Source organism: Pseudophryne corroboree, chromosome 1 (assembly GCF_028390025.1).
Source record: "Pseudophryne corroboree isolate aPseCor3 chromosome 1, aPseCor3.hap2, whole genome shotgun sequence".
Classification (NCBI taxonomy): Eukaryota; Metazoa; Chordata; class Amphibia; order Anura; family Myobatrachidae; genus Pseudophryne; species Pseudophryne corroboree.
The window spans coordinates 917877216-917899723 of record NC_086444.1 but is presented as its reverse complement, the minus strand read 5'-3'; the positions used below and the strand labels follow the sequence as shown (position 1 = coordinate 917899723).

Genomic DNA, 22508 nt, shown 5'->3' with positions numbered 1-22508 from the left:
GCTTTAGAACTACCTGGTGTGCACTGGCTCCTCCCCCTATGACCCTCCTCCAAGCCTCAGTTAGATTTTTGTGCCCGAACGAGAAGGGTGCACACTAGGTGGCTCTCCTGAGCTGCTTAGTGAAAAGTTTAGTTTTAGGTTTTTTATTTTCAGTGAGATCTGCTGGCAACAGGCTCACTGCATCGAGGGACTAAGGGGAGAAGAAGCGAACTCACCTGCGTGTAGAGTGGATTGGGCTTCTTAGGCTACTGGACATTAGCTCCAGAGGGACGATCACAGGCCCAGCCATGGATGGGTCCCAGAGCCGCGCCGCCGGCCCCCTTACAGAGCCAGAAGACAGAAGAGGTCCGGAAAATCGGCGGCAGAAGACGTCCTGTCTTCAACAAGGTAGCGCACAGCACTGCAGCTGTGCGCCATTGCTCTCAGCACACTTCACACTCCGGTCACTGAGGGTGCAGGGCGCTGGGGGGGGGGGGGCGCCCTGAGACGCAATAAAAACACCTTGGATGGCAAAAAATGCATCACATATAGCTCCTGGGCTATATGGATGAATTTAACCCCTGCCAGAATACATAGAAAAACGGGAGATAGGCTCCGCCCCCTTATCGGCGGCCTTATCTCAGCACACTGGCGCCATTTTCCCTCACAGCTCCGTTGGAGGGAAGCTCCCTGGCTCTCCCCTGCAGTCACTACACTACAGAAAGGGTTAAAAAAAGAGAAGGGGGGCACTAATTACGTGCAGTATTAAAGATACAGCAGCTATAAGGGGAAAAACACTTATATAAGGTTATCCCTGTGTATATATATAGCGCTCTGGTGTGTGCTGGCAAACTCTCCCTCCGTCTCCCCAAAGGGCTAGTGGGGTCCTGTCCTCTATCAGAGCATTCCCTGTGTGTGTGCTGTATGTCGGTACGTTTGTGTCGACATGTATGAGGAGAAAAATGATGTGGAGACGGAGCAGATTGCCTGTAATAGTGATGTCACCCCCTAGGGGGTCGACAACTGAGTGGATGAACTGTTGGAAGGAATTACGTAACAGTGTCAGCTCTGTATAAAAGACAGTGGTTGACATGAGACAGCCGGCTACTCAGCTTGTGCCTGTCCAGATGTCTCATAGGCCGTCAGGGGCTCTAAAGCGCCCGTTACCTCAGATGGCAGATATAGACGCCAACACGGATACTGACTCCAGTGTCGACGGTGAAGAGACAAATGTGACTTCCAGTAGGGCCACACGTTACATGATTGAGGCAATGAAAAATGTTTTACACATTTCTGATAATACGAGTACCACCAAAAATGGGTATTATGTTCGGTGAGGAAAAACTACCTGTAGTTTTCCTGAATCTGAGAAATTAAATGAGGTGTGTGATGGACTTCCGGGGGCGTGGCCAACTAGCATGGCCGCTTTTTAATACAGCTCCTCCACACTACAGAAAGAATCCCTATGAATCCTCCTTTTTGGTGGATCTAAATTCCATAAAACTACACCCTATTGCTGCTGGGACTTTCCTGACTGCAGGGATACCGAAATTGTGGAGAGAGGTGGTGGATTACCCCGGAGTCAGGCCATCGGATTTGATGGTCAGCATGACCGCCAGCATGGCGTTGGCGCGAATGGGTCTCTGCTCATAATCATCACTGCGGGCTGCTGCTGCTGGAGGGGAACTGCTGCCATACACTTGCAGCTCGTCGCCCCTGGACCCTGTGCTTGCTCCCATCGGTGTGGGGCTGCAAAGATCACCACCACTGCGGTATTGTGCCTGCTTGAGACTCAGACCCCCCGGGAGGGCACCCGCTCTGCTGCAGCTCCCTGATTCAGCGCCCGCTATCGTACGGCCCGCGCTATACAGAACACCGGAGCCCTCTCATCTTGCGCTCCCTGATCAAGAGACTTCTCTCTGACCAAGCGGCTCGAACGCGCAGGACGGGTGAACTCGTCTCTCGCATGCAGGCGCCTGCTGCTATGCCTACGGGTATCCGTGCGGAGATTGTGTGACCGCTGGCTGAATAATCCCTGTCACACCTGCCAACCGCCGCTGGGACCTGAGGAGACCTCACAGCACCTGAGCACGCGAGGCAGTGCAAACGCCTACACACAGACCCCCTGCAACGATCCTCCGTGGATCATAAAGGCAAGAAACTACCTGGCAGTCCCCTGAAACAACTGCAGTGTGAGTGACGAGGCACGTCTGAGGGACCAGTGGAGACTCCGCGGCGTCTGAACACGAGTGTCAGCAGTGCCCGACCGCTCACTCATCATCCGTGTTTTCACCTCTCCATACTCCCAGCCCCACACCTTTAATACAGGCTCCCTGTCAGCTACACGGCCGATCACAGGAGCGGCAACGCGGTGGACGGGGCTCGGATCGGGGCTCGGCGGCGGAGATAACAGGACCAGGAACACAGGGTTCCCCGCAGTGCATCTCCGGGGTCAGAGCCTACTATTTTTCCTCCAAGGTACTAATTTTGTTTGTACACCCCCTCTTATATTCTTATTAACACTCTCCAAAACTGCCTGCACCCTTCCTAAACTTGAATCCGCCCCCCCTTGTGTGTTTCCCATATCCCTCCCCCCCCCATGATCTCCCTCCCTACTCCATGATCCTTTTAGCTATCCCCTTCTTCCTCTGCTCTGAAAATAGTTCCATGGACTGTGACCGGCTATCTGCCACTACAAGTGTGGCGCTCACAGAACAATAGGTGAACTGCTCTGGGCCGACTTGTGAACGGTTTATGGACTGTCGGAAACTAAGAACACGCCAGAGTGAACTATTCCATACGCTGGGGAGATTCTTTAATTGAAGTAAACCTTCACGATTCCTCTTGTCCCCCTGTCCCCTTGTCCCCTTACTCTCCTTCACGTGTAGTGCATGTTTCTCAGCTTATCCACGAGGCTGGGAAAGTGTTACATGTGACTATAGTGACACCTTGTGGTTGCATTGAAAAGAATTCTATTTAAAATCTAAATTGCAGGCTGCAGCCTTCATTTCATCATAATTGTCTATTATAAGTTCCGCAATAAGGTTCCACTACACCTAACTCTGCTGCGGATTTGAATTTAATTTTTATTTTTATTTGATTTATTCATTTAATTATTGATTTTTTCCCTTTTTTTTGTTTTGTTTTGTTGTTGTTTTGCTTTTTGTTTTTCTCTCCCTTTCCCCTCTTACCACAAAATGCTATGATCTTTGCATACACTATTGAATTCCGTGACAGAGATAAGATATTTATTTTGTGAATGGCAACTGCTACGTTTCTTATTTACCATTCATCTGCTTGCACACGGCTCCCGGGACAGGTGAGACCAATGGTCTTTTAGCCTCCGGTTTTGTATATCTATAAGGTACTTTTCTAAGCACAAGTTACCTACTCCGTGAGAATATGTAGTCAATGCTTCACTCTCAGGGTCTAACATACACATTTCAGTGAGACATATTTGCTTTATAGAGGTTATTATACCATAGCGGCTATTATTGGTCACGTCTGCTTTGTTCTTAGTGCTAGTACACCGTGGTATGGACAAATATTTGGCTAAAAACCAAAATCCATCCGCAGACATGCCTAGTTCCGCGGCTAAATCAGGCTACAAACGCCAAACCAACCAGAAAACAAATGTGTCTCAATCATCTTCGCCTCCTTCTCCACTAGCAGGAGGAATTGAGGACACACATCATGTTCATATGGCAATTCCGTCACCAGCGGATAACGCCAAAGAAGTAATTAACATGTTAATGCCCCTAATTGATAAAAAATTTGAAGATTTGCATGCGCGACTAGACACATCGCTAGCAAAGATAGAATCAAATACTGCTAGAATAGACACTTTAGAACAACGAACAAGCGATGCTGAAGACTCAGTTCACGCCTTACAACAAGAACTAGCGATTAAATCTCAAACTATATACACCATGGTCGAGAAACTAGATGACCTGGAAAACAGGAATAGGAGATGTAACTTACGTTTTATCGGCATTCCTGAAGAGGTTAATGACATACAATTACAGGATTACGTTGGTAAACTTATCCCGTCTGCTCTGGGTCTGCCAGAATCTGACCTGCCACTACCGGTGGAAAGGGCGCATAGGTTAGGCGCAGTCCGCAGGGATGGGGGCAATCAATCTAGGCCCACTATTGCTAAATTCTTAGACTACAGAGACAAAGAAAAAGTACTGCAGGCCTACCGTGCTGCCCCAGAGCTGCGAGTGGGGGGCCACAAAATCCTGGTGTTCCAAGACTTTTCAGCCTTGGTATCACAGAAACGTAAGGCATTTTCGGAGGTCTGTAGGTTTTTGGTGGACAAAAAGATAAGATTCGCTTTACTCTATCCAGCCAAATTGAAAGTAACGGAAAATGGCCGTACTCCGCTTTTCACTGACCCCCAACAGGCGAAGTCCCATTTCCTTAGACGTGGCCCTCCTTCGCCTGCCCGCTCTAATGCCAGTTCACGAGAATAAATAAGTCACGCTAATATGACCTCTATCTATAATATTTTATCGGAGGGGGGGCGCCTGGCCTGAACCCTTTCGATACCCCTACAATTTTCGCCCATTTCTATGCCACCGGGCCAATGAATAGGGGGGCTCTGGGGGGGTGGAGTGCCAGACGTACTCCCCCCATATATTAGGTCTTACTCAAGACTGTATTATTTACCCAGACCCTGACTGAAGGTAAAAATTTTTCTCTTCTTTTTTTTTGATATTCTTTGTTCTTCATTAAGGATGATTAGTAGGTTTTCTACACTTGCATTACAATGTTTGTTGTTTGTACTGTTTTTGTTTAAAAAACGGAGCATTCCCTCCATTGCGGTCGGGAATCCTCAGTTTGTTGACATGGGTCAATCAGACGACCCACGTTTAGTTATAGTTCTAAAAAATGGAAATGCATTACTTCACCTGAATTTATTGAATGTGATAGCCTGTTTTGTCTCCTCATCAGTCTCCTGGGATTGTGTAGCGGGGGGAGAGGGCCGGGACCTAAGCGCTAGAAATTTAAGGACCCATGCTATTCTACTCCCCGATGGGGGACAGTTGCTGCCAATTGGGAATGTTTGGGATACATCGGGGCATCTCCTTCAGCTCTTTACCATAAATGATGGCGGATGATAATAGATGCACATCTGCGGGCCGGGAGACCGCCCACTGTTCTATAATATCTTGGAACGTGGACGGACTTAACACCCCGATTAAGAGAAAAAAAAATACTCATTCACCTTCGTCGGAAAAAACCCTCTATCACCTTCCTCCAGGAAACTCACTGGAGGCTTGGTGACGAATCTACTTTACGAGCCCCCTGGTTAGCGGAATGCATACAGGCTTCTCACTCCTCAAAATCCAGAGGAGTGGCAATCTTGTTTCATAAACACTTGAGATACAAGATTCTACACACACTAGCAGACCCTGAAGGCCGCTATTTGATTCTTGACGTGGAAATTGAGGGCAGAAAATTTACCTTAGTAAATTTATATGCACCCAATGTGGCAACCGGGGAATTTCTACGTCACCTTATGCAGATCTTAGCAAGCAGAACCAATTACTCTTTAATAGTTGGAGGCGATTTTAACGCGGTTGATAACCACACACTAGACAAGTCATCTTCTGTCGCCAGACCGACCTCCCCATGTTGGCAATTTATACAGGAAATGAAGGAACTATTAGAATTGAGCGACCCATGGCGCTTACTAAATCAAACAGACAGGTCTTACAGTCACCTATCTAGGGTACATGGTACTATGTCCCGGATAGATTACATATTGCTGGCCAATCATCTACTGGACCAGGTGAAAAATACGACGTTGGACGATATCGTTATCTCGGACCATGCTATTGTACGGTTAGAGTTATATGTGGACTCCCAGGGGGGCGTGGACCGCCTTTGGCGTTTCCCAGATCACCTTTCCAATTCAGAAGATTTTAAAAAATTTCTATTACATTCATGGCACAATTTTGTAGATGACAATATAGAACATTGGGATGACACGGTGCTCTTTTGGGAGGCGTCAAAGGCGGTGATACGTGGGCACATAATAGGTTATGTGGCAAAACTGCGAAAAGACAGCTCAAGGCAATATCACACATTACACGACGCTATGTCACATAGCTTCAACATTTATAAAGCCATTCCCACAGCGGAACATTTAGAGAGATATGTCAGGGATAAAAAATTACTTGAGGCCTTCTTGACGGCTCAAGCTCAACAACGCTTAGACTACACCAAATTCCATTATTATAAATGGGGCAACAGAACTGGTAAACTACTAGCTACTATGTCTAAAACGAGACGGCAACGCTCCTTTATAACAGCGTTGAGAGACGATTCCCAGAATAAGACCTACACAACGACAGCTGACATTTTAACACATTTAAGTGATTATTACACTGCCCTTTATAGTCCCATATCGTCACATGAGGAGTTACAGAGGGAATTCCTATCTATGGCGAACCTACCTCATCTAAGTGCCGACCAACGGGAGGCGCTTGACGGGGACATCAGGGAAGAAGAAATACGGGAGGTCATTGCCTCTCTACAGCCACACAAATCGCCGGGACCCGACGGATTCACAGGGGCATACTATAAATTGTTACAAAGAGAACTAACACCGACGTTACTAGAATTATTTAATAACATCTACAGGGAACACCCAAGCTACTCTTCCTTTTCACAAGCATACACGACACTGATCCCCAAACCGGATAGGGACTTAATGTCTGCTGACTCATATAGACCCATTACTTTATTAAACTCTGATTTTAAGATCTTTACGAAAATAATGGCCAATAGGTTACAATTGATTCTCCCTGACTTATTGACGGAACATCAATATGGGTTTGTTCGGAACCGTCAATCGGTTAAAGCCATCCGAACAGCCATAGCGGCCACAATTGCGTCCAGGAACTCACCCCTATCAGAACATATTCTCTTAAGCCTAGACACACACAAAGCTTTCGACACTGTGGCGTGGCATCATTTATTTAATGTGTTGGAGTGTAGGGGCTTCAGCGACCGATTTGTAAACCTTATAAAATATTTATATACTGCCCCGAAAACCTCGTTACTGGTTAATGGCAAACGAGGAAATCAAATAACCATGCAAAGGGGCACTAGGCAGGGTTGCCCACTGTCCCCTCTTCTTTTTAATCTGTCTATAGATCCCCTATTTCGAGTTCTTCAAGACTCAACAATTTATAAGGGTATTCCCATTGGAAACATGGAGATAAAAATATCGGCTTTTGCGGATGATGTCCTATTATATATGGGGAACCCTAAGGAGTCCTTAAGGGATACATTGAGATTATTAGATGATTTCGGTAAAATATCGGGCTTTCAAGTTAACCTTAACAAATCGGTGGGTCTATGTTTAAAAACTGGAATAAAAAGTCCAGGATGGGGCCGCCAATTACCCATTAAATGGGCCCCCACATATATCACATACTTGGGAATCAAACTTCCCAAATACCCAGCGGATTTGTATCGGCTAAATGTTAAAGCGGCGATCGACAACATAGCAAAGGAGTTGGAGGCTTGGAAAAGCTTGCTGCTCTCATACTTAGGAAGAGCCAATTTAATTAAAATGTGCACATTCCCCAAACTACTGTACATCCTGCAGTCCCTCCCTGTACTGCTTAGTAGAGCTGACGTAGCATACATAAACACACTGTTCCGACAATTCATATGGAAGGGTAAAAGACCGCGCATTGCAATGCACAAATTACAGCAACCCAAAGCTAACGGGGGCATTAATTTTCCAAACATCCAGAAATATAACCATGCTTCTTTATTGAGATTTTTAAAAGACTGGTTACACAATAGTAACACTTATGCTAATACACAGCTGGAGGCACAATTTGTGGGGTCCAGAAACCTAATATCTTTCCTTCACGGGGTGGAAGCGGAATTTGACCAGAAGTTGAAGGATAACCCACTTCTATGGACGATATATAAATTATGGCATATTCTTAGACGCGCTAGGAATTTAGGTGGGCACAAGTCCTTGTTCCTGACGTTCCTGGGCAATCCGGAGTTCCAACATGGGGAGGCGGTCTCTCCATTCACGCTGTTCAACAAAGAGGGCCTGAAAAACATACGTCACATAATTGATGAGGGTAGAAGGAAGCCATTGACATTTACAGAGGCGAGGGAAATTTACCCATTTATCTCTGATTTCCCGTTAGCATTTTTTCAGATGCAACATTACGCTAGCTCAGTGATCAAGTCTCTTTCGGAGGCGGATTTCACCAATGATTTAGATACTATGCTATTGACTGTGCCTGACACGAAACGAGCTATGTCCATACATTATAGAAAACTTACTACTCTACTCGACCATTCTGCATCACAATATGGGATGCAGAAATGGACATCTGATTTCCCTAGGCTTACATGTGAAATCATTTTAAACAGCCTGATTCAATCATGTAAGCTATTGCCTTCGGCACAGTATCAAGAAATGTTCTACAATATCACCCACAGGACTTATTTCTCCCCATATAAGCAATATTTGGCAGGCATGACTGATTCGGACAGGTGTCTTAAATGCCATACACCCGAGTCCGATCTCATGCACTGCTTTTGGACATGCCCGATTATCCGCCATTTCTGGCTGCAAGTACGGCAATATGCCATGGCAGAGCTGATTAATTTTATTCCCTTCACAGCGGAATGGGCAATTTTTGGAATTCTTCCGTCAGGGCAGAGAGTCACAAAGGGATGCAAACGGCTACTTCTGGCGATAAGTGCGGCTGCGAGAAAGGCCATCCTACAGGCCTGGATCCTTAAGGATCCGCCTACCTTACCTCTATTCAAAGGAAAGCTGCACCACCTATTTCAAATGCACTGGATAGAAACCACTATACAAAAAGAGAAATTGGTGGGGCAATTCTTTGAATCTTGGGAAAGCTATATCGCCACCCTCCCTACTGATTTCCAAATTAGAATAAAAAATTCATTAAAAGAAACACTATGGTATGAGACTAGATTGGCAGTTGGTGACCCTCCCATAGTAATAGCAAATTGACGGCTAGTGGCGTGGCATGGTCCCGGCCCCCGCATAACCCCATGGTATGGAGACTAGCAGGGAAATGTTCTCTTTTCCACGAATCTTTCTAAATTTTATTCTTATTTTTATTCAGGGGTTCTAGCGATTATAACCTGTTTATACTAAAGGATACTCAATTAAGTTATGATGTGTACATGCCTCTGCTTAACATTACTTGTGATAATATAATGAAGACCTGGGGTTAATATCTGCATGTATATATATCCTTATAGTACTGAACCTGACACTTTTGTACTGTGAAGTGATGCATTGACAATAAAATGATTACGTTAAAAAAAAAAAAAAAAATGAGGTGTGTGATGATGCGTGGTTTTCCCCCGATAACAACTGATAATTTCTAAAATGTTATTGGCATTATATCCTTTCCCGCCAGAGGTTAGGGTGCGTTGGGAAACACCCCCTAGGGTGGATAAAGCGCTCACACGCTTGTAAGAACAAGGGCTCTAACCTCTCCTGAGATGGCCGCCCTTAAGGATCCTGCTGATAGAAAGCAGGAGGGCATCCTAAAAGGTATTTACACACATACTGGTGTTATACTGCGACCAGCAATCGCCTCAGCCTGGATGTGCAGTGCTGGGTTGGCGTGGTCGGATTCCCTGACTGAAAATATTGATACCCTAGATAGGGACAGTATATTATTGCCTATAGAGCATTTAAAAGATGCATTTCTATATATGCGTGATGCACAGCGGAATATTTGCCGACTGGCATCAAGTCTAAGTGCGTTGTCCATTTCTGCCAGTAGAGGGTTATGGACACGACAGTGGTTAGGTGATGCGGATTCCAAACGGCATTTGGAAGTATTGCCTTATTAAGGGGAGGAGTTATTTGGGGTCGGTCTTTCAGACCTGGTGGCCACGGCAACAGCTGGGAAATCCACGTTTGTACCCCAGGTCGCCTCTCAACATGAGAAGACGCCGTATTATCAGGCGCAGTCTTTTCGTGGGCAAGCGGGCAAAAGGTTCCTCATTTCTGCCCCGTGACAGAGGGAGAGGAAAAAGGCTGCAGAAATCAGCCAGTTCCCAGGAACAGAAACCCTCTCCCGCCTCTGCCAAGCCCTCAGTATGACGCTGGGGCTTTACAAGCAGAATCAGGCACGGTGGGGGCCCGTCTCAGTGAATTTCAGCGCGCAGTGGTCTCACTCGCAAGTAGACCCCTGGATCCTTCAGGTGATATCTCAGGGGTACAAATTGGAATTCGAGACGTCTCCCCCTCGCCGTTTCCTAAAGTCGGCTTTACCGATGTCTCCTTCTGACAGGGAGACAGTTTTGGAAGCCATTCACAAGCTGTATTCCCAGCAGGTGATAATCAAGGTACCCCTCCTGCAACAGGGAACGGGGTATTATTCCACACTGTTGTGGTACCGAAGCCGGACGGCTCGGTGAGACAGATTCTAAATCTAAAATCTTTGAACACTTACATACAGAGGTTCAAATTCAAGATTGAGTCACTCAGAGCAGTGATTGCGAACCTGGAAGAAGAGGACTACATGATGTCTCGGTACATCAAGGATGCTTACCTTCATGTCCCAATTTACCCTTCTCACCAAGGGTACCTCAGGTTTATGGTACAGAACTGTCACTATCAGTTTCAGACGCTGCCGTATGGATGGTCCACGGCACCCCGGGTCTTTACCAAGGTAATGGCCGAAATGATGATACTCCTTCAAAGGAAGGGAATTTTAGTTATCCCTTACTTGGACGATTCCCTGATAAGGGTAAGATCCAGGGAACAGTTGGAGGTCGGTGTAGCACTATCTCAGGTAGTGTTGCGGCAGCACGATTGGATTCTCAATATTCCAAAATCGCAGCTGATTCCGACGACTCGTCTTCTGTTCTTAGGGATGATCCTGGACACAGTTCAGAAAAAGGTGTTTCTCCCGGAGAAGAAAGTCAGGGAGTTATCCGAGCTAGTCGGGAACCTCCTATAACCGAGCCAAGTCTCAGTACATCAATGAGATGGTTCTGAAAAAAAATGGTGGCTTCCTATGAAGCAATCCCATGCGGCAGATTCCACGCAAGAACTTTCCAGTGGGACCTGCTGGACAAATGGTCTGGGTCGCATCTTCAGATGCATCAGCGGATAACCCTGTCACCAAGCACAAGGGTGTCTCTCCTGTGGTGGTTGCAGAGTGCTCATCTTCTAGAGGGCCGCACATTCAGGACTGGGTCCTGGTGACCACGGATGCCAGCCTGCGAGGCTGGGGAGCAGTCACACAGGGAAGGAATTTCCAGAGCTTATGGTCAAGCCTGGAGACATCACTTCACATAAATATCCTGAAGCTAAGGGCCATTTACAATGCTCTAAGCTCAGCAAGACCTCTGCTTCAAGGTCACCCGGAGTTGATCCATTCGGACAACATCACGGCAGTCACCCACGTAAACAGACAGGGCGACACAAGAAGCAAAAGGGCAATGGCAGAAGCTGCAAGGATTCTTCGCTGGGCGGAAAATCATGTGATAGCACTGTCAGCAGTATTCATTCCGGGAGTGGACAACTGGGAAGCAGACTTCCTCAGCAGACACGACCTTCACCCGGGAGAGTGGGGACTTCACCCAGAAGTCTTCCACATGTTTATAAAACTCGACAAGTATTGCGCCAGGTCAAGGGACCCTCAGGCAATAGCTGTAGACGCTCTGGTAACACAGTGGGTGTACCAGTCAGTGTATGTGTTCCCTCCTCTGCCTCTCATAACCAAGGTACTGAGAATTATAAGATGGAGAGGAGTAAGCACTATATTCGTGGCTCCGGATTGGCCAAGAAGGACTTGGTAACCGGAACTTCAAGAGATGCTCACGGAGGATCCGCGGCCTCTACCTCTAAGAAGGGACCTGCTCCAGCAAGGACCCTGTCTGTTCCAAGACTTACCGCGGCTGCGTTTAACGGCAGGGCGGTTGAACGCCGGATCCTGAAGGAAAAAGGCATTCCGGATGAAGTCATCCCTATCCTGATCAAAGCCAGGAAAGATATAACCGCAAAACATTATCACCGCATTTGGCGAAAATATGTTGCGTGGTGCGAGGCCAGTAAGGCCCCGACGGAGGAATTTTCAACTAGGTCGATTCCTACATTTCCTGCAAACAGGAGTGTCTATGGGCCTGAAATGGGGGTCCATTAAGGTTCAAATTTCGGCCCTGTCAATTTTCTTCCAAAAAGAACTAGCTTCAGTCCCTGAAGTTCAGACGTTTGTGAAAGGGGTACTGTATATACAGCCTCCTTTTGTGCCTCCAGTGGCACCTTGGGATCTAAATGTAGTTTTTGGGTTCCAAAAGTCACATTGGTTTGAACCACTTAAATATGTGGAGTTAAAATATCTCACATGGAAAGTGGTCATGCTGTTGGCCCTGGCCTGGGCCAGGTGCGTGTCAGAATTGGCGGCTTTATCCTGTAAAAGCCCTCATCTGATTTTCCATTCGGACAGGGCGGAATTGAGGACTTGTCCTCAGTTTCTCCCTAAGGTGGTTTTCAGCGTTTCACCTGAATCAACCTATTGTGGTGCCTGCGGCTACTAGGGACTTGGAGGACTCCAAGTTGCTAGACGTTGTAAGAGCCCTGGAAATATAGGTTTCCAGGACGGCTGGAGTCAGAAAATCTGACTCGTTGTTTATTCTGTATGCACCCAACAAGCTGGGTGCTCCTGCTTCTAAGCAGACTATTGCTCGTTGGATTTGTAGTACAATTCAGCTTGCACATTCTGTGGCAGGCCTGCCACAGCCAAAATCTGTAAAAGCCCATTCCACAAGGAAGGTGGGCTCAACTTTGCCGAGCAGCTACTTGTAAAATTCTACAAATTTGATACCCTGGCTGAGGAGGACCGGGAGTTCTCTCATTTGGTGCTGCAGAGTCATCCGCACTCTCCCGCCCGTTTGGGAGCTTTGGTATAATCCCCATGGTCCTTACGGAGTCCCCAGCATCCACTTAGGACGTTAGAGAAAATAAGAATTTACTCACCAGTAATTCTATTTCTCGTAGTCCGTAGTGGATGCTGGGCGCCCGTCCCAAGTGCGGACTCTCTGCAATACATGTATATAGTTATTGCTTAACTAAAGGGTTATTGTTATGAGCCATCTGTTAACTGAGGCTCAGTTGTTGTTCATACTGTTAACTGGGTATGGTTATCACAAGTTGTACAGTGTGATTGGTGTGGCTGGTATGAGTCTTACCCTGGATTCCAAATCCTTTCCTTGTTGTGTCAGCTCTTCCGGGCACAGTTTCCTTAACTGAGGTCTGGAGGAGGGGCATAGAGGGAGGAGCCAGTGCACACCAGATAGTACCTAATCTTTCTTTTAGAGTGCCCAGTCTCCTGCGGAGCCCGTCTATTCCCCATGGTCCTTACGGAGTTCCCAGCATCCACTACGGACTACGAGAAATAGAATTACCGGTGAGTAAATTCTTATTTTTTTGCTGAAAAATGCATTTCTCTGACGTCCTAGTGGATGCTGGGACTCCGTAAGGACCATGGGGAATAGCGGCTCCGCAGGAGACAGGGCACAAGAATAAAAGCTTTAGGATCAGGTGGTGTGCACTGGCTCCTCCCCCTATGACCCTCCTCCAAGCCTCAGTTAGATTTTTGTGCCCGAACGAGAAGGGTGCAGGCTAGGTGGCTCTCCTGAGCTGCTTAGAATAAAAGTATATTTTAGGTTTTTTATTTTCAGTGAGTCCTGCTGGCAACAGGCTCACTGCATCGTGGGACTAAGGGGAGAAGAAACGGACTCACCTGCGTGCAGAGTGGATCGGGTTTCTTAGGCTACTGGACATTAGCTCCAGAGGGACGATCACAGGTTCAGCCTGGATGGGTCCCGGAGCCACACCGCCGGCCCCCTTACAGAGCCAGAAGAGCGAAGAGGTCCGGTGAAATCGGCGGCAGAAGACGATCCTGTCTTCAGACTAAGGTAGCGCACAGCACCGCAGCTGTGCGCCATTGCTCTCCGCACACTTCACACTCCGGTCACTGAGGGTGCAGGGCGCTGGGGGGGAGCGCCCTGAGACGCAATATAACATGATATACCTTAGATTGGCTAAAGAATACATCACATATAGCTCTGGGGCTATATGGATGTATTTTAACCCCTGCCATTTTTTACAGAAAAAGCGGGAGATAAGGACGTCGTGAAGGGGCGGAGCCTATCTCCTCAGCACACAAGCGCCATTTTCCCCTCACAGCTCCGCTGGAGGGACGGCTCCCTGACTCTCCCCTGCAGACTTGCTACTGAATCAGGGTAAAAAAGAGAAGGGGGGGCACTATTGGCAGCTAAAAACTATATAAACAGCAGCTATAAGGGAATAACACTTATATAAGGTTATCCCTGTATATATATATATTATATATATATATATATTATATATATATATATATATATATATATATATATATATATATATATATATATATATATATATATATAGCGCTTGGTGTGTGCTGGCAGACTCTCCCTCTGTCTCTCCAAAGGGCTTGTGGGGTCCTGTCCTCTATCAGAGCATTCCCGGTGTGTGTGCTGTGTGTCGGTACGTGTGTGTCGACATGTATGAGGAGGAAAATGATGTGGAGGCGGAGCAATTGCCTGGGTTAGTGATGTCACCCCCTAGGGAGTCGACACCTGACTGGATGATCGTATTTAAAGAATTAAGTGATAATGTCAGCACTTTGCAAAGAACGGTTGATGACATGAGACAGCCGGCAAATCAATTAGTGCCTGTCCAGGCGTCTCAGACACCGTCAGGGGCCCTAAAACGCCCGTTACCTCAGTGGGTCGACACAGACCCAGACACAGATACCGAGTCTAGTGTCGACGGTGAGGAGACAAACGTAATGTCCAGTAGGGCCACACGTTACATGATCACGGCAATGAAGGAAGCATTGAACATTTCTGACACTACAAGTACCACAAAGAAGGGTATTATGTGGGGTGTGAAAAAACTACCAATAGTTTTCCCTGAGTCAGATGAGTTAAATGAGGTGTGTGATAAAGCGTGGGTTTCCTCCGACAAAAAACTGCTAATTTCTAAAAAATTATTGGCACTATATCCTTTCCCGTTAGAGGTTAGGACACGTTGGGAAACACCCCCTAGGGTAGATAAGGCGCTCACACGTTTATCTAAACAAGTAGCGTTACCGTCTCCTGATACGGCCACCCTCAAAGAACCAGCAGATAGAAGGCTGGAAAATATTCTTAAAAGTATATACACACATACTGGTGTTATACTGCGACCAGCAATCGCTTCAGCCTGGATGTGCAGTGCTGGCGTCGCGTGGTCGGATTCCCTGACTGAAAATATTGATACCCTGGATAGGGACAATATACTGTTAACTATAGAGCATTTGAAGGATGCATTACTATATATGCGTGATGCACAGAGGGATATTTGCACCCTGGCATCAAGAGTAAGTGCTATGTCCATTTCTGCCAGAAGAGCGTTATGGACGCGACAGTGGTCAGGCGATGCGGATTCCAAACGACATATGGAAGTATTGCCGTATAAAGGGGAGGAGTTAATTGGGGCTGGTCTATCGGACCTGGTGGCCACGGCAACGGCTGGAAAATCCACCTTTTTACCCCAGGTCACTTCACATCAGCAGAAAAAGACACCGTCTTTTCAAACTCAGTCCTTTCGTTCCCATAAGTACAAGCGAGCTAAAGGCCATTCCTTCCTGCCCCGGGGCAGAGGAAGGGGAAAAAGACTGCACCATGCAGCCGCTTCCCAGGAGCAGAAGCCCTCCCCTGCTTCTGCCAAGTCTTCAGCATGACGCTGGGGCTTTACAAGCAGACTCAGACATGGTGGGGGCCCGTCTCAAGAATTTCAACGCGCAGTGGGCTCACTCGCAAGTGGACCCCTGGATTCTACAGGTGGTATCGCAGGGGTACAAACTGGAATTCGAGGCGTTTCCCCCTCGCCGGTTCCTGAAGTCTGCTCTACCAAAGTCTCCCTCCGACAGGGAGGCAGTTTTGGAAGCCATTCACAAGCTGTATTCCCAGCAGGTGATAATCAAGGTACCCCTCCTACAACAGGGAAAGGGGTATTATTCCACGCTGTTTGTGGTACCGAAGCCGGACGGCTCGGTGAGACCAATTTTAAATCTAAAATCCCTGAACACTTACATAAAGAGGTTCAAATTCAAGATGGAATCACTCAGAGCGGTGATAGCAAACCTGGAAGAAGGGGACTATATGGTGTCTCTGGACATCAAGGATGCTTATCTCCACGTCCCAATCTACCCGTCTCACCAAGGGTACCTCAGGTTTGTAGTACAAAACTGTCATTATCAGTTTCAGACGCTGCCGTTTGGGTTGTCCACGGCACCTCGGGTCTTTACCAAGGTAATGGCCGAAATGATGATTCTTCTTCGAAGAAAAGGCATCTTAATTATCCCTTACTTGGACGATCTCCTGATAAGGGCAAGGTCCAGGGAACAGTTAGAAGTCGGAGTAGCACTATCTCAGGTAGTGTTACGTCAGCACGGGTGGATCCTAAATATTCCAAAATCGCAGCTGATTCCAACGACACGTCTACTGTTCCTAGGAATGATTCTGGACACAGTCCAGAAAAAGGTGTTTCTCCCGGAGGAGAAGGCCAGGGAGTTATCCGAGCTAGTCAGGAACCTCCTAAAACCAGGCCAGGTGTCAGTGCATCAGTGCACGAGGGTCCTGGGAAAAATGGTGGCTTCTTACGAAGCGATTCCATTCGGAAGATTCCATGCAAGAACGTTTTAGTGGGATCTACTGGACAAATGGTCTGGATCGCATCTTCAGATGCATCAGCGGATAACCCTGTCGACAAGGACAAGGGTGTCTCTTCTGTGGTAGCTGCAGAGTGCTCATCTACTAGAGGGCCGCAGATTTGGCATTCAGGATTGGGTCCTGGTGACCACGGACGCCAGCCTGAGAGGCTGGGGGGCAGTCACACAGGGAAAAAATTTCCAGGGCTTGTGGTCAAGCATGGAAACATCTCTTCATATAAACATTCTGGAACTAAGGGCCATTTACAATGCCCTAAGTCAAGCGAAACCCCTGCTTCAGGGTCAGGCGGTATTGATCCAATCGGACAACATCACGTCAGTCGCCCACGTAAACAGACAGGGCGGCACGAGAAGCAGGAGGGCAATGGCAGAAGCTGCAAGGATTCTTCGCTGGGCGGAAAATCATGTGATAGCTCTGTCAGCAGTGTTCATTCCGGGAGTGGACAACTGGGAAGCAGACTTCCTCAGCAGACACGACCTTCACCCGGGAGAGTGGGGACTTCACCCAGAAGTCTTCCACCTGATTGTAAACCGTTGGGAAAAACCAAAGGTGGACATGATGGCGTCACGTCTAAACAAAAAACTAGACAGATATTGCGCCAGGTCAAGGGACCCTCAGGCAATAGCGGTGGACGCTCTGACACAGTGGGTGTACCAGTCAGTGTATGTGTTCCCTCCTCTGCCTCTCATACCAAAAGTACTGAGAATCATAAGAAGGAGAGGAGTAAGAACGATACTCGTGGTTCCGGATTGGCCAAGAAGGACTTGGTACCCAGAACTTCAAGAGATGCTCACGGAAGACCAGTGGCCTCTACCTCTAAGAAAGGACCTGCTCCAACAGGGGCCTTGTCTGTTCCAAGACTTACCGCGGTTGCGTTTGACGGCATGGCGGTTGAACGCCGGATCCTGAAGGAAAAAGGCATTCCAGATGAAGTCATCCCTACCCTGGTCAAAGCCAGGAAGGATGTAACCGCAAAACATTATCACCGCATTTGGCGAAAATATGTTGCGTGGTGTGAGGCCAAGAAGGCCCCTACAGAGGAATTTCAACTGGGTCGTTTCCTCCATTTCCTGCAAACAGGACTGTCTATGGGCCTAAAATTAGGGTCCATTAAGGTTCAAACTTCGGCCCTGTCGATTTTCTTCCAGAAAGAACTGGCTTCAGTACCTGAAGTTCAGACATTTGTAAAAGGGGTACTGCATATACAACCTCCTTTTGTGCCTCCAGTGGCACCTTGGGATCTCAATGTTGTTTTGAGGTTCCTTAAGTCACATTGGTTTGAACCACTCACCACTGTGGACTTAAAATATCTCACATGGAAGGTGACGATGCTGTTAGCCCTGGCTTCAGCCAGGCGTGTGTCAGAATTGGCGGCTTTATCATATAAAAGCCCTTACTTAATTTTTCATTCTGACAGGGCAGAATTGAGGACTCGTCCTCAATTTCTCCCTAAGGTGGTTTCTGCCTTTCACATGAACCAACCTATTGTGGTGCCTGCGGCTACTAGGGACTTGGAGGACTCCAAGTTACTTGACGTTGTCAGGGCCCTGAAAATATATGTTTCCAGGACGGCGGGAGTCAGAAAGTCTGACTCGCTGTTTATCTTGTATGCACCCAACAAGCTGGGTGCTCCTGCTTCTAAGCAGACTATTGCTCGTTGGATTTGTAGTACAATTCAGCTTGCACATTCTGTGGCAGGCCTGCCACAGCAAAAATCTGTGAAAGCCCATTCCACAAGGAAAGTTGGCTCATCTTGGGCGGCTGCCCGAGGGGTCTCGGCTTTACAACTTTGCCGAGCAGCTACTTGGTCAGGGGCAAACACGTTTGCTAAATTCTACAAATTTGATACCCTGGCTGAGGAGGACCTGGAGTTCTTTCATTCGGTGCTGCAGAGTCATCCGCACTCTCCCGCCCGTTTGGGAGCTTTGGTCCTTGGTCCCCATGGTCCTTACGGAGTCCCAGCATCCACTAGGACGTCAGAGAAAATAAGATTTTACTTACCGATAAATCTATTTCTCGTAGTCCGTAGTGGATGCTGGGCGCCCATCCCAAGTGCGGATTGTCTGCAATACTTGTACATAGTTATTGTTAACTAAATCGGGTTATTGTTGTTGTGAGCCATCTTTTCAGAGGCTCCTTCGTTGTTATCATACTGTTAACTGGGTTCAGATCACAAGTTGTACGGTGTGATTGGTGTGGCTGGTATGAGTCTTACCCGGGATTCAATATCCTTCCTTATTATGTACGCTCGTCCGGGCACAGTATCCTAACTGAGGCTTGGAGGAGGGTCATAGGGGGAGGAGCCAGTGCACACCACCTGATCCTAAAGCTTTTATTCTTGTGCCCTGTCTCCTGCGGAGCCGCTATTCCCCATGGTCCTTACGGAGTCCCAGCATCCACTACGGACTACGAGAAATAGATTTATCGGTAAGTAAAATCTTATTTTATTCATAACACAATGTGATTAGGATGCACGAGGAGACTGCTGATTAATTTGATAATTTATATGACACTTGTATATTGTGCGTGACAGAGTCTGTACGGAGCAGATCAGAACTTGTATTGGAAAAAAGCTGTTACATTGTAGCACTTCATGTAGTGATTCATAGGGCAGTATTCAATTCTTTTCACCCCCTTCCTTACCCGTTCTGTTTCTGCCCTCGGGAGCATGGTATTTCAGCTTGCTACCCCCTGGGGTAGTGAGGCACCCAACCCTTTACGCAGATAAACCTGATTTACAATGGGCGCAATATGCGCAATAAAGGGGATAATTTTAGAAAGGAGATTGGGCGTGATATATCATTTAAATACCGCCCATAGAGTCAGTCGCATACAGATATACAAGTGTCACATATTAAATTAATCAGTAGTCTCCTCATGCATTCTAATCACATTGCATTGCGACAAAAAAAAATGCCCAACACTAGCAGATTCTTTCGTGACCCGGCGTTCCAAGAGGAGCTGCTTGGTATCACTGCAGCAAAGATATAAAATAAAAATGCGCCCGTTTGTTTTTAGTTAACTTTCTGTAAATAAATAGCACTTCTTCTGCCATTCTGGGCTGATTGGTTTTGCTGTGCGAGGAGAAATAAGCACATTTATGATATTTTCTAAATAATTACTATTATTGATGTTGGAATGTGAGCAGTCCAAAAAGTATCAACATAGGCATCAAGAATATACTAGAGATGTGCGGGTTTGGTATTACATGGATTTACTCAGGTCTCAAAACAGCATCTTATTGGCTCACGGATGTCACGCGTTTTGGATAGCCGATAAGAAAAATCTGAAAAACCCGATTAAAGCCGAACTCGCACATCTCTAAAATATACCCATCATATGTGCCTAAGGGTCCCAGTATTACCACTATTTGTCCAGCACAGGTTGGAAGTCTAAGAGTATATTTTATGCAGTCTTGATAATACTAGGTACAATCTTGTGTCAATTACATATTTACTTTTTTTTTTTTAAACAATATATTTAGACATTCTTAACCTTCTAAGAGAGATGTTGCATTGTGATTGGACAATTTGCTTGGAAATAAATATTGGCAAGGTTTGAAACACATGCTGAAAAAGGTGTTTAAAAAAAAAAAAAAAAAATCTTATTCTACACATCCAAGAAATGTTAATGACCCATTTCTTGATGCACATGACGTAGCTAAGGTCACTCACTTCTTTTTCTTCTTTTCTATGGATCTAGTACTGGAAAGCGGACTGAAGAAGAATTATGCAGATGTGCATGTTAATGTTGTGGACTGCCCTGATCTGACACAGGAACCATTCGGATTCCCTGTAAAAGGTAATGTTCTTTCTTCTCTCATACTAATAGGATTTTAATTACCTACCGGTAAACCCTTTTCTCATAGTCCGTAGAGGATGCTGGGGTCCACATTAGTACCATGGGGTATAGACTGGTCCACTAGGAGCCATTGGCACTTTAAGAGTTTGAGAGTGTGGGCTGGCTCTTCCCTCTATGCCCTCCTACCAGACTAAGTGTAGAAATTGTGCCCGAGGAGACGGACATCTTCAAGAGAAGGGTTTTACGCAGATAGTGGCGAGATTCACACCAGCTCACACACACAAGGCAAACCAAGCTAACTAGCTTGAAACATCAGCAACGGCTGAACAAAATTACTAAAACAGTACTTAACCTAGAACTAAGCAGTACTGAATTAATTAACCACTGCAGGATCACGAAGCGCTGGGCGGGCACCCAGCATCCTCTACGGACTACGAGAAAAGGATTTACCGGTAGGTAATTAAAATCCTATTTTCTCCTACGTCCTAGAGGATGCCGAGGTCCACATTAGTACCATGGGGATGTACCAAAGCTCCCAGAATGGGAGGGAGAGCACGGAGGCTCCTGCAGAACCAATTGACCAAACTTCAGGACCTCAGAGGCCAAAGTATCGAACCCGTAAAACTTTGAAAACGTGTTCGACCCAGACCAAGTAGCTGCACGGCAAAGCTGTAAAGCCGAGACACCCTGGGCAGCTGCCCAGGAAGAACCCACCTTACGAGTAGAGTGGGCCTTAACAGACGTAGGACACTGCAAGCGTGCCGTAGAATACGCATGCTGGATAGTGAAACTTACCCAGCGAGAGATCGTCTGCTTAGAAGCAGGACACCCAATTTTCTTGGGATCATACAGGACAAACAGAGAGTCCAATTTTCTGTGACAAGCAGTCCTCCTCTCATAGATTTTTAGAGCCCTTACAACATCTAAGGACTTTGATGAAATTGAGGAGTCAGTCGTAACTGGCACCACAATAGGTTGGTTGATATGAAATGCCGACACAACCTTCGGAAGAAACTGCTGACGTGTCCGAAGCTCAGCTCTGTCTTCATGGAAGATCAAGTATGGGCTTTTACATGACAAAGCCCCCAACTCCGACACACGTCTAGCAGAAGCTAAAGCCAACAAAGTGACAGCCTTCCACATGAGAAACTTGACCTCAACCTCCTGTAGAGGCTTAAACCAGTCCGACTGGAGGAACTGCAACACCACGTTAAGATCCCAAGGCGCCATAGGCGGTACAAAGGGAGGTTGGATGTGCAGAACTCCCTTCAAAAAGCTCTGAACCTCAGGGAGGGCAGCCAACTGTTTATGGAAGAAAATGGATAGGGACGAAATTTGGACCTTTATGGATCCTAACCTCAGGCCCATTTCTCTTACGTCCTAGAGGATGCTGGGGACTCCGTAAGGACCATGGGGATAGACGGGCTCCGCAGGAGACATGGGCACTAAGAAAGAACTTTAGGTATGGGTGTGCACTGGCTCCTCCCTCTATGCCCCTCCTCCAGACCTCAGTTAGAGAAACTGTGCCCAGAGGAGACTGGGTGCATTACAGGGAGCTCTGAGTTTCCTGGAAAGAAAGTATTTTGGTTAGGTTTTTTATTTTCAGGGAGCCTGCTGGCAACAGACTCCCTGCATCGAGGGACTGAGGGGAGAGAAACAGACCTACTTTAAGTTAGGCTCTGTTTCTTAGGCTACTGGACACCATTAGCTCCAGAGGGAATGGAACGCAGGTCTCACCCTCGCCGTACGTCCCAGAGCCGCGCCGCCGTCCTCCTCGCAAAGACTTCAGAGGCGGCAGAAGACTTCAGATCTTCATAGAGGTAATGCTGTGCGCCATTGCTCCCACACAGCAGTCACTGTAAGGGTGCAGGGGGGGCGCCCTGGGCAGCAATAAGGACCTCCAAATCTGGCAATAAGCA

General features: G+C 47.0%; 1 protein-coding gene and 1 long non-coding RNA gene across 5 annotated transcripts in view; one reads left to right on the top strand and one right to left on the bottom strand.

Annotated features, from left to right (window-relative positions):
• The window catches only part of C1H11orf54 (chromosome 1 C11orf54 homolog), a 188176-nt gene that overhangs the window by 36277 nt on the left and 129391 nt on the right, over positions 1 to 22508 (top strand). For all 4 annotated transcript variants that reach the window (XM_063920330.1, XM_063920332.1, XM_063920329.1 and 1 more), the window contains one exon: positions 20491 to 20589. In XM_063920330.1, coding sequence (XP_063776400.1) covers positions 20491 to 20589 — 99 coding nt within the window. The remainder of the gene's footprint in view (positions 1 to 20490; positions 20590 to 22508) is intronic.
• Positions 7757 to 22508, bottom strand: part of LOC134918065 (uncharacterized) — a 39905-nt gene continuing 25153 nt past the window's right edge. Inside the window, exon 5 of the long non-coding RNA XR_010177437.1 lies at positions 7757 to 8068. This is a non-coding gene — a long non-coding RNA (uncharacterized LOC134918065). The remainder of the gene's footprint in view (positions 8069 to 22508) is intronic.